The sequence below is a fragment of the Stenella coeruleoalba genome (assembly GCF_951394435.1).
Source record: "Stenella coeruleoalba genome assembly, chromosome: 7".
Lineage (NCBI taxonomy): Eukaryota > Metazoa > Chordata > Mammalia > Artiodactyla > Delphinidae > Stenella > Stenella coeruleoalba.
In genome coordinates, this window is record NC_137153.1 from 33786103 (window position 1) to 33804654 (window position 18552).

Genomic DNA, 18552 nt, shown 5'->3' on the forward strand with positions numbered 1-18552 from the left:
GAGGGATCACTGCACTTGTGCCCACCTCTCAGGAGCACCGCGCTTTGCTGCCTGGTGTAAGGTGTCTGTCAACTGTTGTTTCGTATGTTTTATCCATGATTTGGTTGTTTCCAGTGAGAGAGTATCTCCAGTTTCTGTTATTCCATCTTGACCAGAAGCAGGAATCCCTGAGGTGTGATTGCAGCAGGCTCCACCTGGCACCAGATGACTGCACTGGACACACCAAAGCTGAGCGTGGCCTGCATTCCATCTGGCGTATTTTGACTGCTGTGTCATGTCTGATTTCCAGAAACTGGAGTTTATCACCTGTGCTATGAGAAAAATGTAGCAAAACATGCATTTTCTGTTTAGAAATCTTGATATTTCTCCCCATTAAGCTCTTTAAGAATGTGGCAGTAGCCAATACTAAATGTGCGCCCCGCACTTGTTTTGGTGTCACTTAAAGAAAGGTCCAGGGCTTCCCTGGTGGTGCAGTGGTTGAGAGTCCGCCTGCCGATGCAGGGGACGCGGGTTCGTGCCCCAGTCCGGGAAGATCCCACATGCCGCGGAGCGGCTGGGCCCGTGAGCCATGGCCGCTGAGCATACGCATCTGGAGCCTGTGCTCCGCAACGGGAGAGGCCACAGCAGTGAGAGGCCCGCGTACCACAAAAAAAAAAAAGGTCCACTCAGAAGAAATCTGACTGCACTGGAAGGCAAGAGCGTAGGAGACTATCACAGAGGCTGGAGTTGGTGCTTGACTCCTGGGGCCTCGCCAGCCCTCAAGGCCACGCACGCACAGAGGTGGTTCACGCTTCTCTTCTGAGCACACTCTGACCAGAGGCCCTTCTGCTGCATGGGTGGCCGAGGGTCAGGCTTCAGGACACCTTTTTGGTTGTGTGTGTTGCAGGGAGGGGAAACTGCACCTCCACTGATGGTTCTTTATTTTGTTTAGCAAGGGAGGAAGGGAATGTGTGAAGAAGCCACTGGCAGCAGAGCTGAGTGAGTGCCTGTGTCTGGGAGGGCACGTGTAGATGCCAGCCAGCTCTCCTCAGACACAGTGGGCACTGCACACTCAAGGGGACCCTTTCTCCCTGAGTCACTGCATGACTGGGGACAAGCTCAGTTCTGGTCCCAGTTTTAAGCCAGGGCCTAGAAGCTGCTGCACGGGGGCCAGGGACTCAGCCATGCTCCATCCACCCGCAGACCTCTATGACCTGCCCGGGGGTCTCCTGCACTGGGTGGTGGCATGAAGATGCCCTTCCATGTTCTCCCTTGAGCACTGGGTCTGTCATCCATGCTGCTCCAAGTGCCAGCGGAGAAGGTGGTTTTCATTCTCCTTTCACGTTTTTTTTTAGAACCTCTTGAACTGCTCCACTTCAAAACTGCTGGGCAAGAAAAAGATTTTCAGCAAATCCCCCCAGCCCTCCAACCCTGTGCAAGGCCTGGGCTGGCCCACACAAAGGACCCGGAACACAGCCAGCAGGGAGCCTGGCACCCACCCTTCCACCTCAGTGTCCTTGCGGAGTCTGACAGCCTCAGGTAACCCACCTATTGCCCAGGAATAAGTGACTGCCGCTCCTGGTCCCTGACCTCCTCTGCAGCTCCACTGGGGGTTCAAGTGGAAGATTTGGGGGAACGTCAATCTCCTCCCAGTCTAGTCTCACCTTTGACCCTCTCTGCACCCAGACTGACACTTGAAGGTGCCTTTCCTCCACGAAGGTTTCCAGAAGAGGCACCATGTGAGGGCATGAAGTAGCTCCAGTGCTTAGCAGGAAGAGGAATTGGGAACCAAGATCCAGCCTCCTCAGCCTCCAGGTCTCTGGAAAATGACAGGTCACCTGTCAGACAGAATATCGACAGTAATATTGAGGGAGGGTCTCGATGGGGATCCTGCCTCACCTCAGAGCTACGTGGTAGGATAGAGTGCCACGGATGCCCAAGCACAGTACAGACCAGATTCACTGTGCTCACGGTGGTTATTGCTGTTCGTTTACACACATATTCTGAATTCACTGAGGGGCAGGTAGCTTCACGCTACAGAATTCATTCCTCCCTCTCCTTTTTTTCTTTCACTCTCTCTTTTTTCTTTCCTTCCTTCTTTCCTCCCTTCTTTCCTTCCTTCCTTCCTTCTTTCTCTCTTTCTTTCTTTCTCTCTCTCTTTCTTTCTCACTCTTTCCCTCCCTCCTTCCCTCTCTCTCTTCCTTCTTTTTTTAATGAAGAAATTTATTTTTAGAATAAAATGCTTTCCACTTGCCATTGCCCCAAAGCCTGCCTAGTCAGGACCCAGCTGAGGCTGACCAGGGTGTTCACTTCACACTCAGCCCCAGCCCCCCTCCTCCATGTTGATTTTCTCCAGAGGGCCCCACCTGGGGGCTAGTCCATGGCCCAGCTGGCATTGACTATGCTCATTTCTCCCTGACAGGAAGACCCCGGCCAGCGCCTCACAGAGCTCAGAGAACTCAACTTTGAGGATGGAGCCAGGAGGGGTGTCCTCAATGCCCCCAGCCCCCATTGCCACCCGGGGGGAGCCAGATGCTGGGCCTAGCAGCTCCTCCCTGGAGCATCCAAGCACAGACCCGGGGAAGCTCCGAGCGCTCCCTGTTGGGCCTGGAGCCCACTGTGGTGACCCTGCCTCCGGGAGCCCTGGCAGCCAGGCCTCTGCGGGGGACGTGGGCTCTGTGAGTGAGCCCAGCAGCGGCACTAAGATCCCTAACCGGGACAGCGGGATAGACAGCCCCTCCTGCAGCGTGGTCGGCGAGCACTTCTCCTGCGAGGACGGCAGCGAGGCGGGCCCAGGCCCCACCATCAAAGGGCTGCACCTGGAGACAGCCCCAGGTGGCAAGGCCCCACGGGAGGAGGCCGATAGCGATATGGGCGAGGGCAGCAGTGAGGAGCCAGAACCCGAGAATAGCCCCTTGAGGGCTGACGCGGATCCAGCCAAGGTAGGCCACCTTCCCGTCCCAGGCGTCAGGGGCTGCAGAGCTCTCCTCTGAGGGTATTTGAGGTTTACAGTGCCATCACCCAGGCCTGGTGCCAGTAGCAGGGTGTACATTCAGACACCATGCTCAGAGAAGCCCCTGCTATGGGTTGATGGGCAGGCTCTGGGGAAGGACCACACAGGCAGGGATCTCCCTGACATATCAGACAATGATCTCACTCCCAAGCCTTAGTTCTATGGCCCCACGGTGGCACAGGGACCCCACCCCAGGGTGGCTGTGGCGGTCCAACTTAGCGGAAACAGTGCTGCCACCACTTTTTGCCAGTGCTTGCTGCCTGCCTTGCAGAGCCCCCGTGAGGAAGACAGCATGCTTGTCACCTTATTTTATGAATGGGGAAACCCCAGGGTTTCCCATGGTGTGTGGCAGAGGCAGGAAGGGAGCCCAGGCACGCGAGGGGAGCCCCGTGCAGATGGCTCCGGGAAGCAGGTGTGCCCGCCCGTGGGGGCTCGGCCTTGCAAGAAAGCTCATCTGTGTCCCTTTAGCATTTTGGGCTCTGGGCTCTACACTGGGACTTGTGGGGACATGGAAGTAAAGCCGACAGCCCCGGCTTAGAGAGACCACCTGTGCATGGGAGGAGAACAGCGTAGGTAAGCTGCGAGTGACTGGGTCCCAAGACAAGCACAAGTGGCATTTGGCCAGGGTCGGACCTGCTGGCTCCTGGTAGAGATGGTATGGACTAACATGGCCGCATCAAGAGGCAGGCTTCGTGGGCAAAGGGCAGCCACAGGCCTGCACTGTCGAAAGCCAAATTCTCAGCGAGTGGGCTGGGGGCATGTTTTAAGCTAAGTTTTATTATTATTCAGGAATGGTGAAGCCCACAAATCAGGAGATGACTGCCATTTAAAGACAGTTTATTACTCATAGTTCCCGAGAGGAGGGGGCACACCACACCATGGGGAACCAGAGGGAAAAGCACCAGGGTAGGGCAGGAGGCAGAGGGAGTGGAAATTGTGAGCAAGAGTCTTTTTTTAATCATGTAATGATTTTATTCTTTTAATTGAAGTATAGTTGATGTACAAATACTATATAAGTTACAGTAGAGTCTTTATTGTGGTTTCTGAGGAAAGGGATGGGTGAGACAGGGTAAGCAGGCTTAAGATTGGCCAGTTTGAATAATTTCAGTGGGTTCTGTGCACAGGGGCTGTCCCTGGATAGCTCGCGTAATTAGGGCAGGGGAATAGGGGAAAGCAAGTATAAAGAAGGTGGTTGGGTGTGGGCTCTGGATGGGCTGGTTTGCACTTGAAAGACATTCTTGCCAGCGAATCCTTTACATCTCTAGGAATCCGCGAACCCCTGGGAGGGAGAGTCCCTCCAGGGTCAACAAGGCCCCAAAGTTTTGGTATCAGGATAATGCTGGTCTCATGGAATGAGTTAGGAAGTGTTCCTTATTCTTTAATTTTCTGGGAAAAATTTGAGAACAATTGGTATTAATTTCCCAGTGAAGCTATCTGTTTCTGGGCTTTTCTTTGTTGGGAAGACTTTTATTGCTTATTGAACCTCCTTACTTGTTATCGGTCTGTGCAAATTTTCTATTTCTTCGCGACTCAGTCTTGGTAGGTTGTGTGTTTCTAGGAATTTATCTATTTCTTTTAGCTTATCCAATTGTTGGCATTTAATTGTTCAGAGCCGTCTCTTCTGATCCCTTGTATTCAACTGTAGTATCAGTTGTAATATTTCCTCTTTCATTTTATTTATTTGAGTTCTCTCTCATTTTTTTGGTAAGTCTAGCTAAAGGTTTGTTAATTTTGTTTATCTTTTCAAAAAACAACTTAGTTTTGTTGGTTTTTTCCCATTGTTTTTCTACCCTCTGTTTCATTTACCTCTGTTCTAATCTCTATTATTGACTCCTGTTTAAGTGCGTATTGTCTAATTTCTACAAATCTGTGGATTTTCCAGTTTTCTCTGTGCTGTTGATTTCTAGTTTCATTCTGTTGTGATTGGAAAAGATATTTTATATGATTTCAGTCTTCTTGAATTTGTTAATACTTGTTTTGTGGCCTAACACGTGGTTTGACCTGGAGAACGCTCTGTGTGCACTTGAGAAGAATGTATGTTCTGCCGTTGTTATATGGAGTGTTCTGCATATGTTTGTTAGGTTCATTTGTTCTACAGTATTATTCAAATCCCCTGCTTCCTTATTGATGTTTTGCATGTCCTATCCAGTATTGAAAGTAGAGTACTGACATCTCCTACTATTCTTCTGTTGTTATCTGTTTCTTGCTTCAATTCTGCCAAAGTTTGCTTCATATATTTAGGAGCTCTGAGGTTTGATGAATAAATATTTATAACTGTTATATCTTCTTGGTGAATTGGTCCTTTTAACATTATATAATGTCTTTCTTTGTATTGTGTAATGGTTTTTTTATTTAAAGTTCATTTGTCTGGGGCTTCCCTGGTGGCGCAGTGGTTGACAGTCCGCCTGCCGATGCAGGGGACACGGGTTCGTGCCCCGGTCCGAGAAGATCCCACATGCACGGAGCGGCTAGGCCTGTGAGTCATGGCTGCTGAGCCTGTGCGTCTGGAGCCTGTGCTCTGCAATGGGAGAGGCCACAACAGTGAGAGGCCCGCGTACCGCAAAAAAAAAAAAAAAAACGGTCATAAAGTCCATTTGTCTGATGTAAATATGGCCACTCATGATCTCTTTTGTTTACCATTTTCATGAAATATCTTTTTCCATCTTTCACTTTCAGCCTATGTATGTCCTTAAATCTAAAGTGAGTTTCTTGTGGGTAGCATATAATTGGATTTTATTTTTAACCTGTTCAATCAATCCATGTCTTTTGATTGGGGAGTTTAATTCATTTACATTTAAAGTAATTACTGGTAGGGAAGGACTTACTATTGCCTTTTTCATTGTTTTCTGTATGTTTTGTAGCTTTTTTGTCCCTCTCTTACTGCTTTCCTTTTTTAAGTTTAATTGATTTTTTTGTAATAATATGTTTTGCGTCCCTTCTCATTGCCTCTTGTGTATATTCTATATATTTTTTCTATTGCAATTACATAAAATAGTTATAGTATTTTATTTTTTTAAAGATCTTCCATCTGCTTTTTATTTTTTATTGGGGTATAATTGCTTTACAATGTTATGTTGGTTTCTGCTGTACAACAAAGTAAATTAGCTATATGTATACATATATCCCCTCCCTCTTGCACCTCTCTCCCACCCACCCCCATCCCACGCATCTAGGTCATCACAGAGCACTGAGCAGAGCTCCCTGTGCTATACCACATGTTTCCACTAGCTATCTATTTTATACATGGTAGTGTATTTATGTCAAACCTAATCTCCCAATTCATCCCACCCTCCCCTTCCCCTCCCCCATGTCCACACGTCCATTCTCTACACCTGTATCTCTATTCCTGCCCTGCAAATAGGTTCATCTGTACCATTTTTCTAGATTCCACGTATATGCGGTAATATTTGATATTAGTTTTTCTCTTTCTGACTTACTCCACTATGTATGACAGACTCTAGGTCCATCCACATCTCTACAAATGACCCAATTTGTTCTTTTTTATGGCTAATATTCCATTGTATAAATATGCCACATCTTCTTTATCCATTCTTCTGTCGAAGGACATTTAGGCTGTTTCCATGTCCTGGCTATTGTAAATAGTGCCGCAATGAACATTGGGGTACATGTGTCTTTTTGAACTATGGTTTTCTCAGGGTATAAGCCCAGTAGTGGGATTGCTGGGTCATACGGTAATTCTATTTTTAGTTTTCTAAGGACACTCCATTCTATTCCCCACAGTGGAGGTATCAATTTACATTCCCACCAACAGGGCAAGAGGGCTCCCTTTTCTCCACACCCTCTCCAGCATTTAGTTTTTGTGACTTTTTGCTGATGGCCATTCTGACTGGTGTGAGGTAATACCTCATTGTAGTTTTGATTTGCATTTTTCTAATAATTAGTGATGTTGAGCATCTTTTCATCTGTATAACATTTTATTTTAAGCTGAACAAGACTTAATTTCAATGATACACAAAAACTGTACTCCTTTACAGCTCCCCCTCCCAGACACTCTATGTTATTGATGTCACAAATTATGTATTTATATATATAGTATGCACTTTCACATAGATTTATAGTTTTTAAATGTTTTTGTCAAAATTATGATAGTACAGGTTACTATATTTGTTCATGCATTTACCTTTATTGAAGAACCTTATATTTTTATACAGCTTCATGTTGCTATCTACCAAAATTATGATAGTACAGGTTACTGTACTGCCAAAATTATGATAGTACAGGTTACTATATTTGTTCATGCATTTACCTTTATTGAAGAACCTTATATTTTTGTACAGCTTCATGTTGCTATCTACCATCTTTTCACAACTTGAAGGACTTACTTTAGCATTTCTTGTATGGCAGGTCTAGTGGTAATGAACTCTTTATCTTCTGTTTATTTGGGGAAGTCTTAATTTCTTCTTCATTTAAAAATTTTTTATTATTTTTTATTTTATTTTATGAATTGGAGTATAGTTGCTTTACAACATTGTGTTAGTTTATGCTGTACAGCAAAGTGAATCAGCTATATAGATACATATATCCCCTCTTTTTTGGATTTCCTTCTCATTTAGGTCACCACAGAGCACTGAGTAGAGTTCCTTGAGCTATACAGTAGGTTCTCATTAGTTATCTATTTTATACATAATATCAATAGTGTTTATATGTTAATCACAGTCTCCCAGTTCATCCCATCCCCTCCTTCCCCCTTGGAATCCATACGTTTGTTCTGTACATCTGTGTCTCTATTTCTGCTTTGTAAATAAGATCGTCTATACCAATTTTTTCAGATTCCACATACATGCATTAATATACGATACTTGTTTTTCTCTTTCTGACTTACTTCGCTCCGTATGACAGTCCCTAGGTCCATCCATGTCTCTACAAATGACCCAATTTTGCTCCTTTTTATGGCTGAGTAATATTCCATTGCACCACATCTTCTTTATCCATTCATCTGTCCATGGACATTTAGGTTGCTTCCATGTCCTGGCTATTGTAAATAGTGCTGCAATGAACATTGGGGAGCATGTATCTTTTTGAATTATGGTTTTCTCTGGGTATGTGCCCAGTAGTGGGATTGCTAGGTCATATGGTAGTTCTATTTTTAGTTTTTAAAGGAATCTCCATACTGTTCTCCATACTGGCTGCATCAATTTACATTGCCACCAACAGTGCAAGAGGGTTCCCTTTTCTCCACACCCTCTCCAGCATTTATTGTCTGTAGTTTTTTTATTCTTCTTCTTTTTGGCTGCTTTGGATCTTCGTTGCTGTGCACAGGCTTTCTCTAGTTGCGGCAAGCAGGGGCTACTCTTCATTGAGGTGTGTGGGCTTCTCACTGTGGTGGCTTCTCTTGCTGTGGAGCATGGACTCTAAGTGCACAGGCTTCAGTAGTTGTGGCTCACGGGCTCTAGAGTGCAGGTTCAGTAGTTGTGGTGCACGGGCTTAGTTGCTCTGTGGCACATGGGATCTTCCTGGACCGGGGCTCGAACCCATGTCCCCTGCATTGGCAGGTGGATTCTTAACCACTGCCCTACCAAGGAAGTCCTATTATTTGTAGATTTTTTGATGATAGCCATTCTGAGCAGTGTGAGGTGATACCTCATTGTACTTTTGACTTGCATTTTTCTAATAATTAGTGATGTTGAGCATCCTTTCATGTGTTTGTTGGCCATCTGTATATCTTCTTTGGAGAAATGTCTATTTAGATCTTCCACCCGTTTTTGGACTGGGTTGTTTGCTTTTTTGATATTGAGCTGCATGAGCTGCTTGTATATTTTGGAGATCCATCCTTTGTCAGTTGCTTCATTTGCAGATATTTTCTCCCATTCTGAGGGTTGTCTTTTCGTCTTGTTTATGGTTTCCTTTGCTGTGCAAAAGGTTTAAGTTTCATTAGGTCCCATTTGTCTATTTTTGTTTTTGTTCTCATTACTCTAGGACATGGGTCAAAAAAGGTCTTGCTGCAATTTATGTCAAAGAGTGTTCTTCTTATGTTTTCCTCCAAGAGTTTTATACAGTCTGGCCTTACATTTAGGTCTTTAATCCATTTTGAGTTTATTTTTGTGTATGTTAGGGAGTGTTCTAATTTCATTCTTTTACATGTAGCTGTCCAGTTTTCCCAGCATCACTTATTGAAGAGGCTATCTTTGCTCCATTGTATATTCTGGCCCCCTTTGTCATAGATTAGGTGACCATAGGTGCATGGGTTTATCTCTGGGCTTTTGACCCTGTTCCATTGATCTATATTTCTGTTTTTGTGCCAGTACCATCTGTTTTGATTACTGTAGCTTTGTAGTATAGTCTGAAGTCAGGGAGCCTGATTCCTTCAGCTCCAATTTTGTTTCTCAAGATTGCTTTTTCTATTTGAGGTCTTTTGGGTTTCCAAACAAATTGTAAAATTTGTGAAAAATGCCCTTGGTAATTTGATAGGGATTGCATTGAATCTGTAGATTGCTTTGGGTAGTATAGTCATTTTCACAGTGTGGATTCTTTCAATCCGAGAACATGGTATATCTCTCCATCTTTTTGTGTCATCTTTGATTTCTTTCACCAGTATCTTATCGTTTTCTATGTACAGGTCTTTTACCTCCTTAGGTAGGTTTTTTCCTAGGTATTTTATTCTTTTTGTTGCAATGATAAATGGGATTGTTTCCTTAGTTTCTCTTTCTGATCTTTCATTGTTAGTGTATAGGAATGCAAGAGATTTCTGTGAATTAATTTTGTATCCTGCAACTTTATCAAATTCATTGATTAGGTCTAGTAATTTTCTGGTGGCATCTTTAAGATTTTCTGTGTATAGTATCATGTCATCTGCAAACAGTGACAGTTTTACTTCTTCTTTACCAATTGGGATTCCTTTTATTTCTTTTTCTTCTCTGATTGCCATGGCTAGGACTTCCAAAACTATGTTAAATAATAGTAGTGAGAGTGCACAACCTTGTCTTGTTCCTGATTTTTGAGGAAATGGTTTCAGTTTTTCACCATTGAGAATGATGTTGGTTGTAGGTTTGTCATATATGGCCTTTTTTATGTTGAGGTAGGTTCCCTCTATGCCCACTTTCTGGAGAGTTTTTCTCATAAATGGGTGTTGAATTTTGTCAAAAGCTTTTTCTGCATCTGTTGAGGTGATCATATGGTTTTTATTCTTCAATTTGTTAATATGTATATCACATTAATTGATTTGTGTATATTGAAGAATCCTTGCATCCCTGGGATAAATCCCATTTGATCATGGTGTATGATCTTTTTAATGTGTTGTTAGATTCGGTTTGCTAGTATTTAGTTGAGGATTTTTGCATGTATGTTTGTCAGTGATATTGGCCTGTAATTTTCTTTTTTTTGTGATATGTTTATTTGGTTTTGGTATCATCTTCTTCATTTTTGAAAGATGGCTTTGCTGGATACATATTCTTGGTTGACAGTTTTATTTTTCTTTCAGCACTTTAAATATATCATCCCATTCTTCCCACCCCACCCCCCTTTTTTTTTATTATAATGTGTCCCAGTGTGGTTCTTTGGATTTATCCCATTTGGAGTTATGTGAGCTTCTTGAATTCATATATCCATTTCTTTCCTCATATTTGGGACATTTTCAGCCACTAATTCTTCAAGTATGCTGTACTTGACTCCCAAAATGCATATATTGGTCCCTTGGGTAGTATCCCATAAGTTTCTTAGGCTCTCTTTGCTTTCTTCATTGTTTTTTCTTTTTGCTTCTCTGATTTATGATTTCAAATGACCTAGCTTGAACTTTTCAGTCTAGTTATTGCAATTTTCAGTTCTAGAGTTTCTGTTTGGCTCTTTTTTTTTAAATAGTTTGTATCTCTTTATTGATATTCTGTTCATGCATCACTTTCCTGATTTCACTTAGTTGTCTGTGTTCTTTTTTAGTTCATTGAGCATCTATATGACAGGTATTTAATATTTTTTACAGGCAGCTCATAGGGCTATGTTTCTTTAGGTTTGGTTTCTGGAATTTTATTTTATTCCTTTAATCACACTGTGTTTCCCTGTTTCTTTGTAATTTTTTGCTGGAATTTGGGCATCTGAAAAACAACCATCTCTCCAGTCTTTGCATGCTGGCTTTGTGCAGGGAAAACCTTAGCCAATCAGGCTGGAATTTCTAAGACCTATTAAAATTTTTCTGATCTCTTGCTCCCCTGGCATCTGCCTGCAGAACATCAGCTCTAACATGCTGCTTGCCTGTTTTCAAACTCTGGCGCTGGTCATGACAGCATTACAAATCAGGCAAGACAGAAACCAGTCCCTCAGGCAGCTTCCAGATGAGCCAAAATTTTGGATGCACAGTTCACTCCTTTGTTTCCATCCTGAGGGAGGAGCCCTAGTTGGGGGGAGGGGCGGTTCTTCCCAGTTGTGCTGTGCTATGCTGCATGGGGGAGGAACACAAAAGGGTGTTCCAAACATGCCAATTTTCATTCTCTATTTGATAGAATCTCTTCTTAGTTTTACAATGCCTTGGAAACTGTAGCTTCTCAGCTGGTCTCTAAAGTTTCCACAGAGGTATTCTTGTTTGTATATTGTTAACTCATGTGTGGGGGAAGGAGGGCCTATAACTTTCTTTTTTTTTTTTTAATATATTTTCTTGAAGTATAGTTTATTTACAATGCTGTGTTAATTTCTACTGCACAGCAAAGTGATTCAGTTATATATATACATATATATATTTTTTAAAATATTCTTTTCCATTATGGTTTATCACAAGATATTGAATATAGTTCCCTGTGCTATACACTAGGACCTTGTTGTTTATCCATTCTATATATAGTAGTTTGCATTTGCTTATCCCAAACTCCCAATTCATCCCTTCCCCCTCCTTTGGCAACCACAGGTCTGTTCTCTATGTCTGTGAGTCTGTTTCTGTTTCATAGATAAGTTCATTTGTGTCATATTTTAGATTCCACATATAAGTGATATCATATGGTCTTTCTCTGTCTGGCTTACTTCACTTAGTGTGATAATCTCTAGCCCATGTTGCTACAAATGGCATTATTTCATTCTTTTTAATGGCTGAGTAATATTCCATTGTATATATGTACCGCATCTTCATTATCCATTAATCTTTTGATGGACATTTAGGTTGTTTCCATGTCTTGGCTATTGTAAATAGTGCTGCAATGAACATTGGGGTGCATGTATCTTTTTGAATTATAGTTTTGTCTGAACGTATGCCCAGGAGTGGGATTGCAAAATCATATAGCAACTCTATTTTTAGTTTTTTGAGGGACCTCCATAGTGGCTGCACAAATTTACATTCCCAGTGTAGAAGGTTTCCCTTTTCTCCACACCCTCTCTAGCATTTCTTATTTGTAGACTTTCTAATGATGGCCATTCTGACCAGTGTGAGGTGGTACCTCATTATAGTTTTGATTTGTATTTCTCTAATAATTAGCAATGTGGAGCATCTTTTCATGTGCCTGTTGGGAGGGCCTGTAGCTTTCTAATCTGCCACCTTGCTGATGTCACTCCACGATATATTTTGATGTGGCTATTGCAGCTCCTTTGTAGTTAAAGCCCTGGGAAGATAGAGTTCTCTCTGGGCTGCAGAAGGTTTGGGGGGGGGTTGGTAGAAACTATTATGTCTTCCCCAGAAACCTCCCTGGAAATTCCATCTGCGAGAACTGAGCCCCACATCCCAGTCCCAGCAGCCTCCCCTGGTCATCCCTGGCATACAGCGGGTAGCCTTTGTCATATCATGCCTCCCCAAAACTCATCTTCCCTAGGTGAGCTATGGCTCTTCTCTTCACAGTGCGCTGAGCCCCAGAAGCTGCTCCACATTGCCCAGGAGCTGCTGCATACTGAGGAGACCTACGTGAAGCGTCTACACCTGCTAGACCAGGTAGCCCTCCTGGCTTGGGCCTGCCTTTGTCCACTTCCAGAGTTTCAGTGGACAGTTTCAGAGGCAAACTTTCTCTCTTAGCATTGGCTAGGGCTTGCAGTTGGAGTATGACTGACATGAATACTAAAACTTGGACAAATTTAAGTCTCCTCCAGAAAGTCTTAGTTTTTGCTTTCAGAACTTGTGGCTTTGGGGCAATTGTCTCATCCAGTCACTTTGGGGTTTTTTTCTTCTTGGCAGTTAAATTATCTGAGCATGTAAATGGCCTCTGGACATCTTTCTGCATAAATAGTTGGGAAAGTGGGTGGCACTCTCCCTGTCCACCTGGCAACGTAGGGTTTATGAGCACAGGAAGTAAAACTGCAACAGAAACTGGGTTTTGACAGGTGCTTCTTCTGTTTGTAGCTCACAAAGCAAAGAAAGGAAATCAGGACCATCCACTTCCCTTGATGGGCAGATGGAAGAAAGATGGCCTGTCCCCATCTAGAGGGGACTGTCCCTGCCTCACCCCCAATTCTTAGCCATAAGTAAGCTTGCTTTAAGACCATAAGGTTCTTTGAGCCAGTTTGATGAAGTGGAAGGTTCACTAAGAAAACATAAGGCAATGGCAGCCTCTCTTGAGCTCCCATACCTGCAGCAGAAGCATGATCGTAACCATCTGCAGTGACCCACACTCAGCGACCACTGCATGGGCTTCTCCGTGCCCAGGTTTTCTGCACCCGACTGATGGAAGCAGGGATCCCTTCGGAAGTCACCACAGGCATCTTCTCTAACATCTCCTCCATCTATTGCTTCCACGGGAAGTTCCTCCTTCCTGAGCTGCAGACACGGATCACGAATGAGTGGTAAGTGCAGCTCATGGTGCCTGGGAAGTGTAGGGGCTGGCATCTCCCAGGGAGTTTGGCTCCAATGCCCTTGGTGGTTGAGGGTCATGGTGACACTATTGCAGTGGTTTTGTTGAATACTCTCTGCCAAGCAGCCTCTAAATCTGGGGTTTGTATGCCCAAAAGCCAGGAGATACCTGGGGAGCCTGTCTCATAGCGCCCTGGGCTCTCTTTCGGTAGGGTCCTGGGCCAACCCTGACCCCAAGCCCTCTCAGTGTCTTAGCTTCTTCATCTGCAAATTAAAAGGACTTTAATACCTGCTCAGGGCTTTGTGGAATTTAAATGAGGTTTGCCATCTGCAAACACCAGTGAATAGACAGTGCTTATTGGTTTATTTTCCCTCCTAGTGTATATTGCACCTCTGCTTTAAAAAATGAGATGTTTTTCTTCCTCAGCAGTGTCTCCAGAGGGCTGTCCCTCTGTCCCTCTGCCGCTTCTGTTCATTTGTAGCAGAGGGACTGCCCAACTGTAAGAAATGATAATAAAACATTACAGGCATGGCCCCCAGCTTGCCATTCTCCATATTATGTGCTTCCCCCTCTGTTCCGGGTGCTGCTGCAGCTTTGCTTTGGGGTCTCTGCTGTCTCCCCTCTTCACTGGCCTGGCTTGAGCCAGTGTGTGGTTCTGTGGTAAGAGAAGAGGCCATTTCCAAGCTGCAGCCAGGCCAGGGAGAACACAGAGGCCAGGGGGCTTGATTGGGGGTTGTCCCTGCACCTGCAAGGCTCAGCAGGGGTCCAGGGCAATTCGTAAATATTTAGAAAGACATGCTCCACCTGAAGAGCAGGTTATACTGTGTCCAAGGCCATGAGGTTAAAGCTCAGGGCTAGATTGGCTTTCTGGCTGATGCAGTGCACACCTGCTAGATATAAGTTTTCTCCTCAAGGCCCTGGAGAGACTGTCAGCACACAGACACCCCTTGTATAATAAGGGTGCGAGAGTCCAGCAGCTTGCCCATCCGTCTTCACAGGTGGTGGGCCTTTGAGTGCATGTTCCTAGTAATGCTGCAGAGGATGACTTTATGCATATGCCTTTTTTTCTTCTTTTTGATTATTTCTTTAGGATAAATCCCCCACAGTTCTAAGGTCAAAGGTTATTAATATATTTTCTGCTCCTTGAAATTTATTTCCAAATCCCTGTCCGAACCATTCATTATTACACAGTGCTGCTTTCCCATGACATTGCCAGAGTTAGATTGCCCCATTTCATTGTTCCTAATCTTCGCTCATATAGAAGAAGTATAATGGGGTTTCCTTGATTCTTTTTGATAACTGTGGCTCATCATTAAAGAGATTCCATTATTACTAACAACTCCTGGTTTTGAGCAATCGTTCTATGACTGCATGGTTGAAGTACTTTACATGATCCTCTAGGTAACACACTATTTTCCATCCCATGTGATACAGGGAAGGAAAATAAGGCTTAGGGAAGGTGACCAGTTTGCCCACCATCACACAGAGCTGGGAGTCAGGCCATTGTCCCATAGCTCCCTGGTGAAGTCCCTGTCTCACCCTGGCACTTCAGTGGGGCTGTTTGCCTGACGATCTCACTCACTCTCCCACAAAGGGACACAAACCCCCGGCTTGGAGACATCCTGCAGAAGCTGGCCCCATTCCTCAAGATGTATGGTGAATATGTCAAGAACTTTGACCGGGCCGTGGAGCTGGTGAGCACCTGGACCCAGCGCTCACCGGTATTTAAGGACATTGTCCAAGGCATTCAGGTAGGGCGGTCCCACCTCTGCTTCACGGGCACAGTGCTGGCTTTGTGTTTCAACATGGAGAAAATCAGTAAAATTGTGGGATGTGTCCAGATGCTCTATTGATGCTTTGATCCTTAAAATAACTTCCAGGGACAAATCATCATTCTCATTTCATGGGTGAGGAAATCGTGGCTCAAAAAGTTTGTGCGGGGCTTCCCTGGTGGTGCAGTGGTTGAGAGTCCGCCTGCCGATTCAGGGGACACGGGTTCGTGCCCCGGTCAGGGAAGATCCCACATGCCGCGGAGCGGCTAGGCCCGTGAGCCATGGCCGCTGAGCCTGCGCGTCTGGAGCCTGTGCTCCGCAACAGGAGAGACCACAACAGTGAGAGGCTCACGTACCGCAAAAAAAAAAAAAAAAAGTTTGTGTGATCTATGTCATCAGAAACTATTATTCAATAGGACCTGGATCCAAACATGCTGGTCTCCCTCCACAGCATCTCTCAATGGCTAGTGGAAGCACTTAGGAAAATGTTGCATTGATCTTTTCTTTCTCTTTTTCTGCAAACAGCCTGTTCACACCTCTAGTTGCTGTTGTCTACTGCCATGTTGGTCTTTTTCTTACTGATTCATGAGGTTTTTATATGTTAAGAATGTCAGCTGTTAACTGTCAAATGTGTTGCAAATTATTTTTCTCCATTGATGTTTTATTTTTTAACTTTATGTATGATTTTGTTTTCCATACAAAATTTTGGGGTTTTAATTAGCCACATTCACCAATTTTAAATAAAGTAATTCTTTAAAAAATATTTCAAGTATGTGCCACATGCACATACATGCATACATGTGCACACGTAATACATAGGCACATGTGCACATGTGTACATACATGTGTTCACACATGCATACGTGCACCTACATTCCTCACTGTACCCTGAAGGGTTAATGGGCACAGAGTCCCTCTGTGCTGAGGGTTTGGAGGCCAGGCTCGGATTTGGGGTGGCCCCTTGATAACTTTCTGTGTTTTCCCCAGATCCCACTGTAATCAGGTCACCCATGATTTCTCAGCGTAGGGTCCTAGATCCCCCTGCATGTCTCAGCATCCCTGTCCCTCCCCAGAGAGGATAGCTCTGATACTATCAGAGTGTTTCCTTCTCCCCTTTTGCCTGCACTCCTTGCACGCTCACCCCTCCCAGCTGTTCCCACAGAACAGCCTCCAATGAGGATGTGTATAGAAAGGCCAGCGCTGGGTCTAGAGCAGGCCTGCCTGGGGTCCAGCTCCTTACTCCATCCTTCAACCTCTCCAAACTTCAGTTTCCTCTGCTGTAAGATGTGGTCTGCAGTCAGTTGGGTACAGTACTCCAGGCAGCCTCCTAGGGGATCCACATGTGTGTCCATGGGTGCCCCACACTGCCTCTATCTCCCCCACAGAAGCAGGAGATGTGCGGAAACCTGACGCTGCAGCACCATATGCTGGAGCCCGTGCAGAGGGTCCCCCGCTATGAGCTGCTGCTCAAGGACTATCTGAAGAGGCTCCCAGAGGATGCCCCAGACTGGAAGGATGCAGAGAGTGAGCCAAGCCGGCCACAGGCTGAGGGGCTCCTGGGCAGTGGGAGCTGGGGCCCCTGCTGAAAACCCACATTGAGAGAGACAGAGAGTCAGGGACAGAAAGAGAGAGACAAAGAGATAGAGAGAGACAGAGACAGAGAGACGGAGAGAGCTCCAAGTGACCCCTAAACAAGGAGGTGACTGAGAGTCTGAGTGTAAGGGAAAACCGCCCCTGCCCCCATTGCAGTGCGAGGGGTGGATGATGGTTCTGTGGAGGGGGCTGCTAAGTGTTGGCAGAGCTTAGCCCTCACGGAGGACCTTATGAGGCTGGCAAGGCTGCTCCTGGTGCATGGGGAGCAGCTGGCAGGCAGCATGGGGCAAGGTCTGCACAGGGGAGTGGCATGCCAGCCCCAGCGGACCCCCAGCAAATGGGATGCATCTGCAGGGTCACACCTCCACACCCAGGGCCAGGTCTCATGAGCAGCCTGGTACAACCGTGAGAAAGGGCAGGAGCAGGGCAGAACCTGACACTAAGCCTCGTGGGGCGAGGAGCCACCAGGCGCCCTGCAGCTTGACTCTGTCTTCTTCCTGCAGGGTCCTTGGAGCTCATCTCCACAGCTGCCAACCACTCCAACGCTGCCATTCGGAAAATGGTGAGTGTGGGCGACCCTGGAAGATGCCCAAGGGACCAGTAGTTTGGGGCAGGGAGGGCACAGGGTGGGCCAGGTACTGTCAGCATGCATACTCACCCACCTGTCCCCCAGGAAGACAGAGACTCCACTGAGAGCCAGACAGGCCTGTCCCTTACTAGCTTGGTGATTGCTGGTAAGTTATATAGCGCTCCATGCCTCAGTTTCCCCATCTGTAAAATGAGGTCACTGACAGAATCTGTCTCATTGGGCTGTTGTGGGGATTAAATCACTCTACGTGAAGTGCTCAGAACAGGACCTGGCATAACTTAGTGTTAGCTCTTGGCGTTAGCATCATTCATTTGTTCGTTCATTCACTCACTGAAGCTCTGTCAGCTGGGGCTGCTCTAACAAAGTATTGTAGACTGGACAGCTTAAACAGCAGACATTCACTCTCACCGTTCCGGAGGCTGGAAGTTCAAGACCAAGGTGCTGGCGGATTTGGTTCCTGGCTTGTAGACAGCCACCTTCTCGCTGTGCCCTCACATGGCAAAAAAAGAGAGCAAGCTCTCTGGTGTCTCTCTTAATAGGGCTCTAATCTCATCATGCCCCACCCCTCCCCCACCCCATGACCATGACCTCATCTAAACTTAATCACCTACCAAAGGCCCCACCTCCAAATACAGCCTGAAGGTGGAGGAGATGGTGTCCTCTTGTTGATCTAACGCCCCCAAGTAATAGGCTCTGCCGATGGGGAGGCCTCCTAGCCCATACCAATGCCTTTTGACCCAGTGGGCCCTGTCTTCAGAGGCCCTTGTTTGGCCTGCACACTGCCTGGACATGGTGTAAGAATTTCTAAATCCTTGCCCAGAATTAGAGATCAGGTCATTTCACAGGAGAATCCAAATTCCTGGCTTTACTGGAAAACTCTGAAAACCCCAGGCCCAC

The 18552-nt window shown here is 45.5% G+C and overlaps 1 protein-coding gene across 4 annotated transcripts in view; it reads left to right on the forward strand.

Moving 5' to 3' along the window:
• Positions 1-1248: 1248 nt before the first annotated feature.
• The window catches only part of FGD3 (FYVE, RhoGEF and PH domain containing 3), a 35527-nt gene continuing 18223 nt past the window's right edge, over positions 1249-18552 (forward strand). For 2 of the 4 annotated variants that reach the window (XM_079926495.1, XM_079926496.1), the window contains exons 1-7: positions 1249-1518; positions 2402-2921; positions 12759-12848; positions 13557-13693; positions 15296-15452; positions 16859-16997; positions 17570-17628. In XM_079926495.1, the coding sequence (XP_079782621.1) occupies positions 1274-1518; positions 2402-2921; positions 12759-12848; positions 13557-13693; positions 15296-15452; positions 16859-16997; positions 17570-17628 (1347 nt within the window). In that variant the 5' untranslated portion in view covers positions 1249-1273. Of the gene's footprint in view, positions 1795-2401; positions 2922-12758; positions 12849-13556; positions 13694-15295; positions 15453-16858; positions 16998-17569; positions 17629-18552 lie in introns of all 4 variants that reach the window. The other 2 variants (XM_079926498.1, XM_079926497.1) reach the window with 2 other exon arrangements.